Source organism: Zonotrichia albicollis, chromosome 18, assembly GCF_047830755.1.
Source record: "Zonotrichia albicollis isolate bZonAlb1 chromosome 18, bZonAlb1.hap1, whole genome shotgun sequence".
Taxonomy (NCBI): Eukaryota; Metazoa; Chordata; class Aves; order Passeriformes; family Passerellidae; genus Zonotrichia; species Zonotrichia albicollis.
In genome coordinates, this window is record NC_133836.1 from 3,785,945 (window position 1) to 3,805,171 (window position 19,227).

Genomic DNA, 19,227 nt, shown 5'->3' on the forward strand with positions numbered 1-19,227 from the left:
TCCAGCCTTTCTCCTTCTTCTTGGCCTCCATCTTCTGCTGTGATGGTGGCACTTTTAGATTGGTTTAGAGTAGAAGCTCACTGTCTAACATAGGTGATAGGTATTGGAAAGCAATTGTAAATAATGTACAGGTAGTTTTTAGTATAAAGACATAACACCATCCTGGGGGCAGGCAGAGTGCCCAGGCTGTCGTGCTGAGCGGACCTCAGCTGGACAGGAGAAAGAATTTTATAGAGAAGATATAAAAAATCCTTGAGACTGAGAAATGAAGAGCCCTGACTCCTTCTTCAAGTGTCGGGCTGGGAAAATAGACTTTCCAAGTTTTCCTGGGGTCACTCTGACAAGCCAGAGATCCTGACACACCTGGAATGGAAGCTGCTGCCCTGCTCTTCACTCCCCTTTCCTTGAGCAGAGCTGTTCCATGCCAAGAATCCCAGTGTGAGGCCAAGAGCTGATTCATCAGCCACTTCTCATCACTGTAATAAATAATTAGGCACAAAGGCACTGCCTATTAAGCTCTCTTAGTGCACTATCTCCTCTGGAGATGATAAGGAGCAATTAGCCTATGGCCTGACACAGGCAGATAAGGAGAATTCATTTAAGGGACTTTCTTCCTCTACAATATTAAGAAGAAATTTAACAGTTCCTCTTCTAAAGCATTTCTGACCCAGTAACAACCCTGCCAGTTAAAGAATGACCCAGTGCACTGGCTGGGGAAGGAAACCAGGGACAGACATGGAGCTACAGCTCCCCTCAGGTAATTTATTACACAGCTTGGAAGCTCTAAAGGACACTGTGCATCTGATTTTGTCAGCCATGCTGTGCACAAGAAATCAGGACCTGTACTGAACAGCATGTAACTTCTAAAATGTATTTTGAGGAAATAACAGATTTCCCTACAGGCCTTGCAGCCAGGGATGGAAGTGTTGCAGCTTTTTGGACTGGGAACACTTGGGATCAAGTGAGCACAGTGAGTGTCAGCCCCTCAGAGGGGTGTGCAGGCTGTACCTCTCAAAGTGCAGGTCGTAGCCGCAGGACAGGATGGCTCTCCACACGCTCCGGATGTCCTGCTTGGAGCGATCCACCACGAACCGCTGAAACCCATCCAGGGTCAGGTACTTCTCCTCAGGAACTGCCACCAAACAAAGAGTTCATGACTTGCCATCAAGTTCTCACCCCACCAGGAGCAGGAGTGGCTGCTGTCAGCTTCCTCCTGCTGTCCCACCCCACCATGGATCCTTTCTGGGCAGTTCCATCTATCACACAATGGCCAGGCCCACCTCAGTCACTCCCCTAAAGGATTCAAATCCTCCTCTATTTCTCAGGAACACCTCCCTCTAACCCTGCTGGCTGGAGGCTGAAATTCCCATTTCCTCAGCCAACCTGGCCCTTCCTGCCAGGAAGAAGGGAGTCCAAACTCCTGTCTGCTCACTCTTCCCCCAGACTGAAGTCCTGAGCACAGCCCCTGTCCCCCTTGGCTGTGCTGTCTCCTGCAGAAGCTCTGAGCTTTCTCAATCATCTTTTTTACCCAATTTCCCACTTGTAACTGAAGAATTTCCCAATATAACTTGAGAAGCACAATTAAAACCCATCTGGTTCAAATCCATAACATCCCAAACCCTCACTACACCAAAGCCTTGGAACTACAGCCCACAGGAATTTTTCTGCCTGGTTTATTGACATGTCCTACACTCTGCTGCAAGAACTGTTTGCTCTCACACTCATGGGCCCAGATTCACAGAGATACAAATAAAAGCAGCATTGTAAATCACTATTTTTAAAAAATGTAGTTAGATTTGTTAGAAATAAAGATAAACCAAATCGATCATGAAGTCATATAACATGTCAATTAAAATATTTTTACAGGATAAAATTATAAAAAAATTCTCTGCAGCTCCCACCTTCCTGTTTCTTAGTGGGAGACTTCTCAGGGTCCTTCTCCTCAGGTTTGCTCTTCTCAGGAGATTTGGGCTTTACTGTGGGTTTCTTCTCACTTAAGGCTGTTCGGCTGAGGGACAGAGTCAGTGTTAGGAGCAAAAGTTTTCTTTCATTTGTTCACAGAACCCCAAAATTGCTTGGAAGGATCCTAAAACCCATCCAGTCCCACTCCTGCCATGGATTACTCCAAACCTGATCTGTGTTTTGGAACAAGTGGGCTAGAACACTGATGAACACAATTCCAATGTTCTATAAATAGATCCCAACAACTCCACCCCAATCTCTGGAAAAACAAACGCTTTGCCAAATAATTTCCAGCAACCCGAGATGCTCTGACATTAACACCAAGTGTCTCCCTGTTCCCATACACAGAGGGATGGGGGATAAAAACCTGGATTTTTACAGAGAAATCCAATATTCCACAGGGCTGGGGACACCCACCTGACACTGTTGAGCATGGACTTCTCCTTGGTGGGGGGTTTGGTCACCGGGCGCTTGGTGCTCACCACCTTCACCGGGTGCTGCTCCTTGCCTGCCTTGTTGTACTTGCTCTTGTCAAATTTGGGCTTGGGAACTCCATATTTCCTTAAAATCTTCCAAGACAAAAAGGGAATCATCACCCAGGGCTTTCAAGTGACACCAGAAGTATTGAAGTTGGAGGGGAGACGACCCACCTTGCATTGGTCAGCCATCGACTCTACTTTATTCATCAATCAATCACCTTTTATAACAGTGTTAATCAAGTTCATGCATATTGCAAAATCTGAGCTCACAATAGGTCAGAGATAACATACCAACCCCTCCTTATGTTTCCAATAACAAGATTTGGGTTCTCAAAATTATTCTTGCTTTCCCAAAACAGCCAAAGATAGAACATCCACTTGTTCTGAGAAAGCTGCCTGAGAACTCTGATGTGCAAGGCTCTCAAGGCCTTCATGTTTGCCACTTTTACCTGTAGTTAAAAACAACCTGAGAACTTCTGCTGTTCACAGAAACAGGCTGTGAGAACCTGCTCCTCACAGCTGCCTTCTAGGCCATCCCTGAAAAAATCTCCAACACAGAAGAGGCTGAGAACAGCTGGCAAAGCCCTACCTGGGTGAGCTGGTCCTCCAGCACCTTCTTGGGAGGGCGGACGTTGGTGAAGAAGACGTGGAGGAGATTGCCAGGGGTTTGGGAATTGATCTGCTCCTTGCTGAGGTAAATGTCAGCCACCTTGATGGGCTTGGCTGGGGTCAGGCTCAGCATCTGCTCTGAATGGACACAGCTCTTAAAGATCTCTGTGAGAACTTCCCGAGCACCTGGGACCAGTTTTTCACCTAATTAGAAGAAAATCAACAATTTGGTACAACATACCATGAGAACTGGTTAGAATTTGAAATGCGAAAATAAATTTTGCATTCAGATAAAATATTCTGCTTTGACATGGAAAATCACTTTTGCAAGGGAAAAAAAATCATTTTTTCAATGAAAAACCTGCTCCTTCTGTACCCCATTAAATACAGAATTGGCCACATCCTGTAATTATTACTTGAGGGAGTAGTGGGGATGAAAAAAGCAGCTTATTTATCACTCCAGGATAAAAATTATGTTGTGCAGGCAGACACCAACACCCATCAACTGAACTAGCAGTCAAAAGTTATTTTAGTGGCTATTTTCTCAAAAAAAAAAAATCCCTAAAGAATTTAATCAGTAGTTTTTTGTGCTGATGAGAAGTGTTTATTTATTTATGATTTATTTGATTAGCTGGATGAACAACTGAGCAAAGTTCAGCTTGCAAATAGCTCCTGGAGGGATAAATCTGTGGAATTTCTCCCTGGCTTGTTGTCACTCCCGATTTATATTGAACCAAGGAGAGTCTGAGCCCTGTTCATCCCCCAAAATGCTGAACACAGGAGGGATTTGGCAATATCAAACCACCTACCTTTTATTGACTTATCATTGAAATAATCTTCTAGGGCTGGGCTCCCCTGGGTGTCAAACAAACTCTGATTTACAGTGGAAACAGTTAAAATCTCTTCAGTTGACATCTCCATGAGCTCATCCTCCCCATCCAGGCTGGACAAGCCAATGAGGTCACTGCTGTTGAAGAGGCTGGCTCGGATTTTCTCTATTTTAGCTCTTGACCTTATCTGTACAAATAATGAAATTAGTTCACAGCAATCCTGAGACAACAAATTCACTGCCATTCATAGGAATCTGGGGTTTAAGCTTCCATCCCCCTCCCCATTCTGATTATCATTATTGCTTCTCTTCTCTGCTACATCAATAACTTGATACCAAAATTCAGGTTCAGCCTAGAAAAGGCTTTCTGAGAGCACTGAAATCCTCCTGCTGGGATAACCAGGCACAGCTCTGACCCAGCTACTCCATTTCTCAGCCCTGGGGAGCAGCAGGGAAGGAGCTGAAGGTGCCAGCCAGGTAAGCTGGCACTGTCTGTAACTCTGCTGTCCCTGCCTCAATTCTCCACTCTGAAAAATCTCAATTAGCAAAGGCTTTGAAGCCTCAGCTACACAGACTGGGAGGGGAACAGCAACTTCCTTTGATTCCCAGAATAACCACTGCCAGGGCAGCTCCAGACTCGGAATAGTTTCCATGTGAACACTCTGGCAGCTTTCTCTCCACACTTAATGCTTTATTTCAATGATGTCTTCACGTCAATTAACAGCTCAAGAATAGGAACTTGCAGAGTTTTCATCTGAATAAGCTGATTTTCTTCTAAAAGAGGAACTGATACAATCCCAGACTATACAAAAACATCTCTCTCCATTCCCAGGCTATCAGGAATGGCTGTGCTTTTGGAAGTCCTGATAAATCTCCAGCAGGCCATCTATGGAAACAGCAGAGAAAAAGGTTCTTGTGCAGAGCTGAACACCTGGAGTGACCCAGCACTGATGGCAACCACCCACAAGGCTTTAAAAAATTAATCTGGAACCAGATAGCAATAAAATTTATCATCTCTCTTAAAGTAGTTTCATAGAGAAATCCATAGGTGGTTCAAAATAGGTGAAAAGGTACTGATTGAACATTAAATAACTGCATTGTGGGTTAAACCAAAAGGGCCCCAATCTCTAAATTCATCTCTGCAGTGGCCAGAACAAATCTTAGAGAAAGGAATATGAAAGAGGAAATTATTTGATCTTTCTCCTGACATGTTCCCCAATCTCTGCAAAGCAGTTTAAAGATTTCCTCAGTTGAAAGCTGCACTGGCTGCTGTGCTCCACAGCCACCAATCCTCCAGGAATTTAATCCCTTAAGATTCATTTATGGCCTTGGCTTCAGCAGCACTGTGAAAATGAGCTCTACAAGCTGGAACACACAGGAGCTCTTCCCTACTTCCTCCTGTTCTCCCCTTGCTGCTGGATCCCTCCATTACTGGGTCCCCTGTGTCCTTTGAGATACAGGGATTGCTCCCAAGACTGGGAGCTCTGTGCTCCTCAGCCATCCTGTCCAACTCCCAATCTCCCATGCTCTTAGACATACATTTACCATGGAAAAAGCCAGTTCCTAGAGTGAGACCCCATCCCCCCAAACCCCTGGCCCCAGAGCCCCCTCTCAGTTACCTCCACCACAGCGAAGCCCTTGATGGGCCGTGCCAGCAGCGGCTGATTGTCCAGAGACGTCACCGTGTACATGGAGCCCACGTCCGACACCGACGCCGTCTCCACGTTGTCCAGGGGCTCCCCGAGGCTGCCCAGGCTGCCCAGGCTGCCGGTGCTGCAGTGGGAAAGATCCAAACTCTCCTGGCTGGACACCACGTGGGGCTGCTCCAGCAATCCGGGTGGGATGGGCAGCTCCAGCCCTGCCTGGAACTGGTCCCCAGAGATGTCGCTGACGGTGCGGGACAAGCCCTGGGAGCTGCACAGGGAGGCCTGGCTGGTGGAGGCCGAGGCGCTGACGCTCATGGCGGGGGTGACGCTGCTCGAGCTGCTGATGTCCAAACTGTCGGCGCTGCTGGAAACCGTCGGCTTCTCCAGCTCCGTCCTGCACTCTCCTCCTTCCGCTTTGTCCTTGGTTTTTTTGGGATCCTCTTCCTGCAGAGGGATGTAGATCTCATCCTTGAAGACGCCCCCGTGGGCGTTGCAGGCTTTCCTGATGGCGTTCCTGACGGTGCCCTCCTCCAGGTGCGTGGGGATGCCCGAGATGACGAGCAGGCGGCTGTGGGCAGTGGGGCCCACCAGGGCCTGGCAGGCGTCTGCCACGGCGTCGTTGGTCACACCTAGCCCCTGGGGGTCCTTCTTGGTCAGGTGCCTGAGGATGATCAGCAGGGTCAGAGCTCTGTGGAACCACAGCATGTCCTCAGGCTTGCTGCCCCCAATGCTGAGGAGCGCTGCATCTGTCTCAGCTGCCCTGGATGAAGCTCTTTTCCCTGAAGATGAGGTTTTTTCCCGCTTCATTTTGACTTTTTTCCTCTTGGACAGCAAGCTTGGGCTCTGCGGTGTTTGCCCTGGGGAAGATGAGGATGAGGAGGAGGAGTCACTGAGATTTGGGGCGCTGGTGGATGAGATCACATTGGCTGTCACGCTCATGTTGATGGGCAAGGTGACTTCTGCCACAGCCAGGCACACTTCCATCAGGGCATGGAAGTAGGTGGAGAATCTGCCCTGGTCGGCCCCTCCAACCCCAGAGCCACCACAGGCATTGCCAGACACCCAGTTCTGCGTTTCCTCATCGTAGAGCTTGTGCAGCTCTGACTGCAGGGCCATGAGCATGGCCAGGCAGGGGTTCAGCTGCAGGGCAATGGATGAGGACAACCCTGCTGGATTCTTCTTCTGCTCCAGGTTGTGGATTTTGCGAAGCAGCTCGGCCAGGAGGTGAAAGATCAATTCCTTCACGCATGCTGCCATGTCAGTTGTCCAGAGAAAGTTCCCTGAGGGAGGAAGGCAAGGCATGGCAGTCAGGAGTGTTTAACTCTTAGCAGAAAGTAACATTTGAAAAAGTGAATTTCAACGTCATGGCGGCAATAAGAAAGACAGGAAGGTTATTCCAAGAACTGCAAATCAACAGAAAATTTCTGGAGGTTGAAGAAAATTTCATTACAGTGGAAGAGCTCAGAAAATTTTAACTGTAGTTTTGTAGGAAACTGTTGTTTCCTAAGCCCTCCACCTGATTATCAGCCCTCCAGCACATTATCAGTGCTCATTACTAAGGAAATACTCCATTCTCACCTAAAAATTCCACTACTTGCAAGAGAACTGAGGCAGGAATAGTATCCAGTTCATCTTCAGATTTTCCATCCCCATCTTCCAATTTCCAGGTTAAGAGCTGTTCTGTGAATGCCACTGCCAGGGGGAATTCCAGGGGGAGGGAATGCAAGACCAGTACAGCTCCAGGAGGAGGAGACACACCTAAGCAAAAAGGTCCAAGAAAATCCTTTTCATCATTCTGAGCATTGATAAAGTAAAAGTAACAACATTTAGAATTTTTTCAAGGCCAAGCTTCTGTTAAGTGAGAATTTTCTCTGCAGCACCTTGTAGAAAACAAATATGAATTGAGTTTCTCTATATTGATAAGTTAAGATGATCTGTAATTAGAAATGTACAGAGAACATTTTATTCACATAAAGAAAGAGAATAATTTTGAGCCTGAACATATCTAAATATACAAAAAGAACATCCCTCAAAATCCTTTCTTTCTGTCTGATGGGTACTGAAAACAACATCAGCAGAAGAACTTTAGGATCTCCAAGGGGAAGTTTTAAGAACTCACTGCACCCAGTCACCTTCACTGCTCTAAATCTCACTGGGCAAGAGTAAAAAGAAGATTAATGATTCTTCTTGCTGGAGTGACCTAAGTATTGCTACACTGCATTACTCTGTGGATAAGAGGGTCCTACAAACACCTAAAAAAGCAATAAAATTTATTCTCCATCTGAAACAGCTCCTCAAACACCAACACTGCAGAAATTAGTATTTTGAATAAAATATTTCAAATACATTGCTGGGTGAATTTCTGGAATATAAAAATCAGAATCACATGGTTGTTAAGGGTTGTAAAACCAGGTTTTTTTGGTTCCTTGTACAAAGATCCTGTCCTATCTGCTGCTAGGATGGCGACCACATGGGAAGGTGCAATGAACCTGCTGTGAGCCCTGAGAGCACAGTGAAGGCTCATCCCTGGGGCAGGGGCTGTGCTCACCCAGTTGGATGTGCACCCTGAGAGCACAGCAAAGGCTCATCCCTGGGGCAGGGGCTGTGCTCACCCAGCTTGATGTGCACCCTGATGCTGTGGTGTGTTCTTAAGTTTGTTAGTTTGCTCCCCCCATTTTCTGTATTAAATGGTTTCTTCCTTTCCCAGGACCCTGTCAGTTAGGTTGCTATGGAAATGAAACTGCTCCTCCCCTGGTTTCTCTTATAAAGTGAAAGTTGTTTCCTCCTTGGGCTCAGTCAATCACTCCTTCTCTCCTCCCAGGTTTCGAGAATTTTCTTTTCTCTGGGAGTTATGGTTGGCTGTAGCCCCGGAGCCCCTCCTATGATTTATAACAGTTGGTTACTTTGGTATATCAGTTATGTTTCGTACCTCCAAATATGTATTACTATTGCTTAGCCAAGTTTCCCTGCCTTCTTCCCCCCTTTTCCCTTAAAACCCTCTCCTGCCCCCTGTTCGGGGCCATTTGCTGGGTGTTTCCCCTCCTTGTTGGTTCTTCTGTAATAAACCGACAGTTTACCCCCAGCAAGTGGTCGCCTCCTAATTCGTCTCTCACCGCGCTGCTCCGAGCTATCCCCCAGCTCAGCCCGAGGCCAAGATGCCAAGGGGGGCTGGCTTCAGATGCACAGGGGCCCTGGCCTTCGCCCCTCACCAGAGAGCCGGATTCCAGGGCCGTGGTCACCCCCGCGCACCCTGAGAGCACAGTGAAGGCCCATCCCTGGGGCAGGGGCTGTGCTCACCCAGCTTGGTGTGCACCCTGAGAGCACAGCAAAGGCTCAGGGGCTGTGCTCACCCAGCTTGATGTGCACCCTGAGAGCACAGTGAAGGCTCAGGGGCTGTGCTCACCCAGTTTGATGTGCACCCTGAGAGCACAGTGAAGGCTCAGGGGCTGTGCTCACCCAGCCTGATGTGCACCCTGAGAGCACAGTGAAGGCCCATCCCTGGGGCAGGGGCTGTGCTCACCCAGTTTGATGTGCACCCTGTCGGTGGGGGTGATGACAGCAGGGTACTGGTTGGTGGTGGGGGGCGGCGTGAGGCCGGTGTTGGTGGGGGAGGCGTCGCGGGGGTAGCACACGGCCTCGATCAGGTTCAGCTGCCCGTTCCTCTTCACCTTGTGCCCCAGCCCATAGACCAGCACCCGAGCCCAGGGGGCCTTGTACAGGGATGAGCTGGGGAAACAGCAGCACAGCTTGGTTAGGCTCGAAGCAGCTGGAAAATATCCCAGAAAACTGAAACAAAATAAATAACTGCACCCCCAGGTTGCCAGGCTCAGCCCCCAGCCTTGCCCCTCTCCATGACTCACTCTTTTCTGAACCCAGACTGACTTTCCTTGCAGGACACAATCACAAAGGCAGCCCCAGGAAAATTCACATCCATGTTGACCTTGGATTCAGAAATTGGGAATTCTTCAGCAGGAAATTGTTCTGGTGCTGCCTGTAACGGGACAGTTCATCATGAGAGATCTCAAACAGCAGCAAACCTCCTCCCTCTTCTTTATTTACAGAGTGCTCCATACACTCTATAAATAAAGAAATACAGCCAGTGTATTTAATTACTTGCAAATTATGACACAGTGGGAGGCCACTTCATTTCAATTCAACCCAGAGCATTGCTACTGCTTCTGTTTTCAGTGTGCCCACTACAAGCAGGATAACAGAACCCACCCATAGAAACAATTCCCTGTGAGGGACAGCATCATGGAAATTCCAACCACACAGAGAACAAGGGCTCCTGAGAAGGGAACTCATGAAATGTGAGTATTTCACCTGCAGGAAGGAGCAGATCTGTTTGGTGAGGTCCAGCAGACTCTCCTCTCCCTGGTGCAGTGTCCGAGTGATGGCCACGGTGAGCCACTCCCTGATGGCCTGCGAGTTGCCCTGGTAGAAGAGGTCTGTGGCAGCACAGGTCTGGGAATGGATGCAGTGCTGCAGGGACTGGGCCAGCAGAATGGAGCTTGAGCTGATGGTTCCATCTGGAATAACAAGGAAAACAGCACAAATTTAAAGATCACACCAACAGTTTGTATAGCCTAGGAAACAAAAGCTGCAAAATACTTGGGAGATTCTAAATCTCTGTTTTCAAGTGGAAAATTCCTTGCCTAAAACTCAGCAGGAGAAAGGGCCCATCTAGGCCCTGCCCTGTGGCTGGGAGGGCCCCTCCATGCCAGCTGTGCCCCTCAGCAGCCTCAGCCCAGCCCCTGGTGAGGGCAAACACAGAGCTGTGGGATCACCCCAGCTCATTCTCAATACCATCATTATTAACCACCTAATAAACACCAAATCCATTAATTTTTTTGTCTCCAGAAAAATACTGTACCAAAGAGGAGCTGGGACAAAACCAAGTGTTTACCAGGAAGGGGTGGTGCAAGCAGCTGGTTGGAGAGCAGCTGCAGGTGCTCCAGGGTGATGTCCCTGATGGCAGGAATGTGGAACAGCCGCGTGAACATGTGGGGAGATTTGGGAGCAAAAATATTGAGCAGAGCCATGCGACAGTAGAGCTTGGCCAGGGCAGCTTCACTCCTCAACAGCTCCCTAGGGAACACAAACATTAATTCTATTAATTCCTTAACATTAAATCCAACCATGAAAATAAAATTCAGAAGCTTGTTTACTTAGAACAAAGCTGTAGCAAGTAACTGTACTTCAGGAAATGCTCTTCAGCTAATTGAAACTGAGGTAATAATTGTAACTACATCTCTTTTTTCACCTGTGAATTTGGATGTTGGTGTTATCCAGGGTCACCAATCCGTTGGTGGCAGTCCTCCTGTACCCTGCAGGCGGCCTTTCCAACATGTCAATGGGATACCAGTACCTCACCAGGACCCCCTCACTCCTCAGGTAGGTCTCCACTTGGACCAGTTCATTCACCTGCAGCACCAAACCCAGCACTGTCAGTAACACAAGAATTAAACCCCATTTTTCCTTCCAAGAGAGCCCCAACCCAGCATCCTGAGCAGGTTTTGCTCCCAGCTGTGTGATGCTGATCATTACAAGCCCTCCCAGAGTGTCTTTACTCACCGAGTCCACATCCAGGACAACGCCATGAAGACCAAATGTCTTCAGCATGCCCCGAATGGCAAACTTGGGCAGAGCTGTTCCCACAGCACTGCTGGTGACGTTGTTGCTGTCGGGAGAGCGAGTCACCACGGTGAGACCTGGCACAAAGGGACACCGCTGTGAAGGTGTTTCCTCAGCTGACAATGAGACCCCAAAAACCCCTGAGCTTTTCCTTACCCCTCAGCATCTGCTGTGCTGCCCTTACCTTTCCGTACTTTATCAATCGTGAATTTGTTCGCTTCATCTTTGATATCCTCGATGGTGGGAAGGTACAGATCCCTTGGGATGCCTCCATTTTCCTCATACAGGAATTCCACAGTTTGCCTTGCTATATCAACCATTCCTGAAAGACAGGAGGGAGTGCAAATTATTTCCCTCAGCCACCTGAAATAAGTTTTTATTCTCATTAATACCCCAAGCAGGTGAGTTTTCCAAGTACTTAAACACTCTCTCAGTCAGGCTGAAGGATGGAAATTGGGAATTTTCCTGAGGAAGCTTTTCCTGAGCTTCTCATGGGGGCTCAGAATTCCAACCTTGCTCTGATTGTGACCTTCCCACAAACACATTGTCCTGCCAGAACTGAATTCTACAAAACTCCCAAATCTCTCCTTATTATTACTTAAACCTAAAAAGTTTTGCCTTGATAGTCACAGACAGCAAAGATATAGCTTCTTTTATTAGCTATTATTCCAGAATGTTTCTGTATCCATATCACAATGAATTCTGTCACTATTTCTGAAACCATTTTCTCTATTTAAATAGTCAAACACAGTAAAAGTGTTAAAGAAAAAGCATGAGCACAAACCAAATTCTAAGCACTGGAAGAAACCAGCAAGCGATTTTTTTTTAAGTTTTCCAGCCCTGAATACAGTAAAATATGAAAGAAACACAGCTGCTCTCTCAGACTTGCTGCACATCACAGAAAACATGCATGGAAATAAATACAGACCTAACTGTAAAGCTCCTTTAATCTGATCCAGCCCAGACTTCCTCTCAGCCTCATTACGGAATCTTCTCCTAATTGTAGGGAAAACCTTGGTTTCCCAGGCTTTGACCAAGAGGGCATAGTGATCCTCCTACAAAGACAAAAGTGTTTTAGAACACCAAAAAGTGATTCGTTATCAGCAGTTATATTTTATAAGGGAAGTAAGAAGAACTCTTGTGTGGCCAAATTTCAAAATCTAAATGACAAGATCTGGTTTTAGGCTGTAAGTTAGAGGAGGCAGTTTGCTCCATTCCTCACCCTGGGAATATCATCGTCATCATCATCATCACTTTCATCATCTGCAATAGGAGGGGGGTGAGGATCAGGGCCTGAGGTGATGAAGTTCTCATAGCTCAGCTCCATTTTATAGTGGCAGGACGTGTCGCTGTCATACTCTGCAAGACACAGACAGAAATAATGAGATGCTAATGCATGCAAAGACATCCCATGAAATTGGAGATACACAGCACTCCACGCTCTCCAATCAGGGGGCGGGAATGCAATTCCTTCTGACACAGCATAACCAATTGGCTGATCCAATCCACCATGACATCCTATTGTATCCCAAGCCTTAATGAGATCATTTCTCATTGAAGCTGCGTTAATTACGAATAATTTGTGTATTCACATAGAGGCAGACCAAAGAAGATGTTCTAATTGCCTTGTCTGAAATCAGATAAACACAGCTTTGACTCGTGGCACTGCCCCACCTAAACAAGCACTACCTAAGGCTTAAAGACTGCAGCCAGGCTGGGTTTAAATCCCATTTCCTCGCTTGGCATTTCTGCTGGGAGGGCTTTAAAGGAGCGAATGTCACTTTACGTTGCTGAGCCGTGGCCACGGCGGCGATCCTGCAGGGCGGCCCGTGGGTGCCAGGGTCCGAGGCGATGCTGGTGCCAGCGTCATTGTCACTGTCAGAGGCCATGGCAAAGGGCAAGGCCTCGAAGTTGGCACTGATCTCCTCAGCCAGGTCCAGGCACAGGTCGGCGGCGTTGCGGTGGGCCTGGCCCTCGGCGTAGGCGAACGGCCGCGAGCCGAAGTTCGCCCGCACCTTGGTGTTCTGCAAAAGGAGGCAGGGAAGCTCTGAGATCCTGCTCTGAGCCAGCACTCTGCCCCAGGCAGGAGCTGATCACACCTCCCTGCCACCAGGATGCCCAGCTGGCACTCTGGGAAAGCCTCAAGCTGCTAAAGACACTCTGAACCTGGGTGCTTTGAAGCAAGGCCACGGCTGGCCAGGAATGCTGAGAGAGCAGCTGCTGGCATGGCACAAGGCATCTGCCAGGCCAGCTGCACACTGCTGGGCTAATGGGCAGGGAAAACCAAAATAATGACACAACACATGCACCTGGGAGGCTTAATGAATGCCTCAACCTAGCCAAGAAAGGGAAAAAAAAATCAATTTGCTTTTCTACAGAGCAGGTTCAATATCTTCTATCATGTTTTTAGTATTTCTGAATATTCTGAAAGTATATTAAGGGACATGTTTCTGTTACACACTTGCCTTTTTCTGGATGTGCACAACTGGCCACATTCCACCAGACACATCCTCCAGGTAGGGCACAAGTCTCTGCCCACAATAGGTAAAATAAACTCTGCCCTTTGCTGGCTGTCCTGGAGGAGGGGGAGTTCCTTCTGTTCTTTCCCATCCAATTCCTGCTACATCACCTGGAGAAAAATAGTCATAAAAAGGATTTTAATCAGTTTTCTCACCCAGCATTTCCCTGACATTCAGAGGATTTTCTGATGGAGCAGATAAGGATTTTAGCCATGCTTTTACATACCAGGGGAAAGAGTCACATCCAGTCTGACACTCTTCCACTGCAGCAGGCTGGAGCCATTGTAATGCACTGCTCTCCCATTGCTGAGGGGCAACAAGGACACAGTGAGACAGAGCAGGATCAGCACCCACCAAAGCTGTGATACTCAAAAGGCAACTCAACCCTCCTGATTTTGCAAAGATATTCCAGCATTCAATTAAAAATATGTATTGCCCTCCCCAGCCTGCTGACAAATGTACTGAATGTGGATTTTCATGTGCATCTCCAACCTACTTGTGGAAGAGGCAGGTGCCCACTGGGTTTGTCCAAGCTCCATCCCGTTTTTCTGCCTCTGTGGCAAATCCAAAGGAAACTATTGGCCCAGTGTCATCATCTGTGTCTCCATAGGAAACCACTTCAATTTCCCAGTAGAATGATGGTGCCTAGAAATAAACATAATAGCATATTTTAAAAAGGTATTTACAAAACAGAGTTTAAAGAAGCAATTTTCTTGCTTTTCCTTTTCACGCCCTGTTGGATATTCAATGACAAAGTGCTGGGGAGCTGTGGGTTCTCACCTGTACTGGCACTGGGGAGGTGGCATAGATAAAGGTGCCCCGAGGAAGGCCCCCACCTGCACTGGGATCAGCCAGGAAGGTCACAGCAGTGAGGTGTGAGGAGAACATGCAGGCTCTCACTGGGGGGAACACCCTGGACGGGCTCCACGTGATTTCTTTGGGCTGCAGACACAACAGAGCAGTTTATTCTACAACCACAATTCAAGTCACCCACTAAAACACAACCAACACAGTCTGAGGGGCACATTTCATACAACCCCAACAAACCACATCCCAATAGAGAAATTCCCATGAAATATTTCAGGAATGCAGCAGCAGAGGGCTCTGTGCTCACCTGTCTCCTGTCTGCCTGCAGGGGAGGAGGAGGAGGCCGAGCACAGTCGCGGTACAACATCCGTAACCTCTCACACTGCATCTCCACAACCACCAGCCTCTCCCCTGCAACAACAACCCACAGCAGGCATCAGCCTCCAGCTGCTTCCTCCAGCCCAACAGAGCAATCTTAATTCAGAAATAAATGTGGTGTTTGCACTGTTTGATCAGCCTTACTCACCTAAACAAAATTAAGGGTAAAATGTAACATATGCAAGTATTTTCTCATGTTTGATTTACATTTGGTTTGCAAAGACATTGTTATGTTAATTAAGATATAAAATTCATTTTAATGAGCAAGTTTATGGCCCAGCAAAAGCAGGAAAACAAAAAAAATTGTATCTACTATCACAAAAATCAGTCCTTGCTCTTTGACACCTAAATCCCTTGGCAAAGACACTGTTATGTTCATTAAGACACTGTTATGTTCATTAAGATATAAAGTTCATTTTAATGAGCAAGTTTATGGCCCAGCAAAAGCAGGAAAACAAAAAAAAATTATATCTACTATCACAAAAATCAGTCCTTGCTCTCTGACACCTAAATCCTTTGGCTCCCACCCTTCACTTCAGCCACTTTTTCTCGGGCATGTTCCTAAAAACTTGCCCCTGCACTAAGATTTCTGCTGGGCCCAGTGCTTATCCTTAAACAAGGAGAGTCCAAGGATCAGGAATGTAACAAAGCATTGCAAAAATCAGCAAAAGGTCATAAAAACAAAACATACAAATGATCATGCCATGGAAGGCAGAGTAGGATATGCTGGAAGCAAGCAAAGTGGAGAGAGCAGAAGAAAACCAGGACTTGCTGCTTTGATACACAGAATAATCTTGTTCTGGCCTAAATGAATGCCTGATGTTTAGTGATTTAGGCTGATTATTAGCTGCTCTTCCATCAGCAGCTCTGCAGCTGTGACAACACACTCTGTCCTGTGCCAATTCTGAACTCTGGGTAGCTGGAGGAGAAAACACTGAAATGATTTAAAAGCTGCTCTGCCTCTGACCTGAATATGCCAAGAAGGTGTTGGCTACATACCAGGGCTGCACTCCTGGGCCACCAAATTCAGAACTTCCACAGCAGCTGGGCACTGTTGAATGAATTCTTCACAGAATGAGCTGTCTTCCAACAGCTGAGCCATCACCAGGCATGCTCTGAACAGAAAAACAATACATTTCAAGTGTTACAAAGTGTGTGGAATTCAAAGCTGGCATTACAGCAGTGAATTCAAGGGTGGTTTAAGGGTGGTCTTAACCCTGGTTTAAGCTGGACCCTCCCCAAAGGCAGCTTTTCCCTGCTTTATAAATGGATTTATTGAGGCATTTGCTCAGTGTGTTGTAAGGACTCCCATGAACAACACCCAGACACTAAAAGGGAGCAAAGAGGAATTTGCCCCAGAGGAAGGGCACAAGAACTCATGCAATTCCCTGGGATGTTTCCCCAGGACCCACCTGGTTCTTATTTCAGCAAGGAGCCGGACCACTGCCATTACTGGGGTTGAGCCATCTCCTGTTGCAGGAAGTGAGGTGTGAATAGAGAGACTTCCCTCCTGAGGGAGCAACATGGACTGGACTGCCTGTACTACCTTCTCAGTAATGGACAGTTTATGAAGAGGCAATGCCTGATGGTGGGGGGGCACGGTAAAAAGTTAAATTCAAGTAGTTAGTTTCTAAGAAATGAGGGTGTTTTATTACCTGGAGTTAATTCTTATATTTTACTATCACAAAATCAGCAGCAAACACCAATAAAAGAAAAATAAACAAACCCCAAACCGAGCCAGAAATTAACCAAAAAAAACCTCCCACCCAATATGCAACAGAATATCTTTAAGCACAAAAGATGAATATTTATGTTACTTGAATGAAAACTTAAACATATTGTTAACATATGCTTTAAAAAAATACGGCAAACATTACAAATCATTTATAAGCAAAGATGAAACACTTTTTTTTTTACGTGCTGCAGATTAATAGTCAGTATGCTGCGACAGAAATAAAGCAAGAATCGAGATTATACTGAATATTGGATGTTTAAAACTGCCATACCTCAGATCTTGGAACACAGAGCCTAGACAATGGAATAGTTAAAGTGTCTGATGCCTGGGAGGTCTTTCTAGTGTCTATAGTGGTGGGTGGGAATTTGACCGTGGCTATACCTTCTTGCTCATTAATAGATGCCACAACTCCAATGCTTCCTGCTATTCCTTTGCCTAAAACCTACAAGCAAAGAAGAGCTGCATGAGATTGAAGGTGTTACAGCCAGGAATCAGTGTCTGACACCACACACCAACTGCACACAAAAGCACAGGGGGGTGTTTTAGGAAACAAAGCTCCACAAGCTGCTGTTCCACAAGCACATCCCAGCGCAGGGAAAACCTCAGGAGAGCAGCAATTCTCATCTAGGATATCAAATATGAGCAGTGCTGAATTACCTGAACTTCAGAACCTATTTTAATTGTCTCCTTAAAGCCACCCAGAGCACACAGGGCAGCCACTGCCTGCCGAGCAATCCTTTGAAGTTTAGCCAGCTTCCTTCCACTGCTACTCCCGTTCTCCAAAATGCTCTCTGCATATTTCCCAAGCTGTGGAATGTACATCAGAGCCCGAGACAGAACCTGAAGACAGAAGCAAAAATACCAGGGAACGACTTCAAAGCACAATTCCAACAAAAACCAATGCCCCAAGCCTCCAGCCCACACAGTCTCAGCAGAATTAGTTTTGTTCTCCAAGAGAATTATGTAACTCAGAATATTCCAAGTTCTCTGAAGTGTGAGCACCATCAAAGCCTTGACCATTCCCTGGTAACTTTTAGGATAAAACACAATCTTGGCAAAAGTTTTTGCTGAGGATTTCACCTAAGGAATAGATTAGGTGCTGCAGGATTCAGAGGAGCATAATATCAATGTGTTTTTTTCCAGCCAAAATTGGTACCCTCAGAAGCCACAGCTAAGGCAGAATAACCTGACATGCAAGGGAACTCCCCAAAAAACAGCATTAATTCCTGAAAAGAATGACAGCACATTATCTAATGATGGGTAAATTTTGAGTGTTTGTCCCACCCTGAGACAGCTGAGAAAGGGCTGGGTCTGTCCAGCGCCATGCCCTGGTGTTGAAATCAGAAAGGAGCAGCTCAGGCCTTGCTAATCATCAGATTCTCTAACTACTCAACCCCCAGTGAGGAATGTGCCACTCGTGGCTGTGTTTGCTCACTTTTTCAGCAGTTGTTGTCCAGATCTGGGCTGCGTTGGACTCTGGGGCCATGAGCAGGCTGTGCAGCAGGGCAATCACCTCTGCTGCCATGCTGTTTGCAACGTGCCCGCTGATGAACGGCCTCACCGGGTCCGTCCTGCCACGAGACAAAGGCAAACTGAATTCAGTTCAAAACCACTCAATGAAAAGAAGCTTCAGGTGTCAACAAAATATACCCAAAAACAAAGAAATAGGGATGTTTATGAACAGCTAGATTGTCTTTGGGAGCACTAAATGAGCCTTGCTTGGTCTTATCCTATGCAAGCTGTTCCAGCTCCAGAGCTCAGTCCCCAAGGGGACTGGGTGCCAGAAGCCAGCTCGCTCTCAGACCAAGGCCACGGGTCAGCCCCTAGCAAGCAGGGAAAGTTCAGCTCTTAGTGATCAGGCAGCTCTTGTGATTTCAGCTTTGCTTGCTAGGTAGCTTTTCCCTTGGCCTAAGGCTCCAGCAGACGGCAGAGAGAGGAGAAGCAGAAGACGCTGGCTGTCCCACGAGTATGGCTTTATTGCAGGGTCCGTGAAGGGTCTCAGCTCTTCTTCTTCCCAGTTAGTAGGGGTACAGTGTGCTACTTTTATACCCTTGGCCTGGATCCAATCCTGACCAATGGCAAAGGTGTTAGAGTGACCATAAGTGACCAATAGTAGGGTTTAACACAATATTGCCTTCCATGGCTATAGGGATAAGGTACAAGGCGGATGTCCCTGGAGACAGGAAACTTCTTTGCCGCTGTGTCAGCATTCTATTCTCAAGGGGCCCTGGCTAAACCTGAGGGGTTTACTACAGAGCACTACAAATATTGGTGGAGAGAAAAGCAGAATGCAGGCTAAGGGATTTACCTGGCGAGCTCTGAATTCCTCTCCCTGCAAATGGAAGTTTGTGCAGTCTTCTTTTTGTCCCCAGAGGACAAACCACTGGTGCTCTCAGGACTGACAGTCTCTATGGGCGGCCCCACACTCACTATCAGCCCAGACTGGGCCCACTTGGTTGCCTTTCTAAGAGCTGCAGCAGCTTCTTCTGTGATGACTTCACAGCAGCCACTCTGCAGAGGAAATTGCCATGGAAAGCAAATGTCAGATCTGTTTGGTCACTCTGCTCATGTGCAAGGGCTGGGAACACAGCAAAACCCCCTCCTCAGTGTGTTAGTCATAGACAGGCTC

At 47.1% G+C, this 19,227-nt stretch overlaps 1 protein-coding gene across 4 annotated transcripts in view; it reads right to left on the bottom strand.

The window, feature by feature from the left end:
- Positions 1-1,008: 1,008 nt before the first annotated feature.
- LOC141731127 (putative E3 ubiquitin-protein ligase HECTD4) overlaps positions 1,009-19,227 on the bottom strand; it is a gene marked incomplete at its 3' end in the record, with an annotated part of 74,580 nt that continues 56,361 nt past the window's right edge. For all 4 annotated transcript variants that reach the window (XM_074554039.1, XM_074554037.1, XM_074554038.1 and 1 more), the window contains 28 exon segments: positions 1,009-1,132; positions 1,902-2,008; positions 2,380-2,531; positions 3,031-3,254; positions 3,860-4,067; positions 5,499-6,805; positions 7,104-7,283; positions 9,046-9,251; positions 9,386-9,516; positions 9,849-10,054; positions 10,432-10,613; positions 10,789-10,949; positions 11,100-11,236; positions 11,344-11,481; positions 12,088-12,214; positions 12,382-12,518; positions 12,946-13,183; positions 13,625-13,788; positions 13,905-13,984; positions 14,175-14,323; positions 14,459-14,620; positions 14,793-14,896; positions 15,863-15,978; positions 16,276-16,445; positions 16,870-17,040; positions 17,256-17,438; positions 18,034-18,169; positions 18,907-19,109. In XM_074554039.1, the coding sequence (XP_074410140.1) occupies positions 1,009-1,132; positions 1,902-2,008; positions 2,380-2,531; positions 3,031-3,254; positions 3,860-4,067; positions 5,499-6,805; positions 7,104-7,283; positions 9,046-9,251; positions 9,386-9,516; positions 9,849-10,054; positions 10,432-10,613; positions 10,789-10,949; positions 11,100-11,236; positions 11,344-11,481; positions 12,088-12,214; positions 12,382-12,518; positions 12,946-13,183; positions 13,625-13,788; positions 13,905-13,984; positions 14,175-14,323; positions 14,459-14,620; positions 14,793-14,896; positions 15,863-15,978; positions 16,276-16,445; positions 16,870-17,040; positions 17,256-17,438; positions 18,034-18,169; positions 18,907-19,109 (5,603 nt within the window).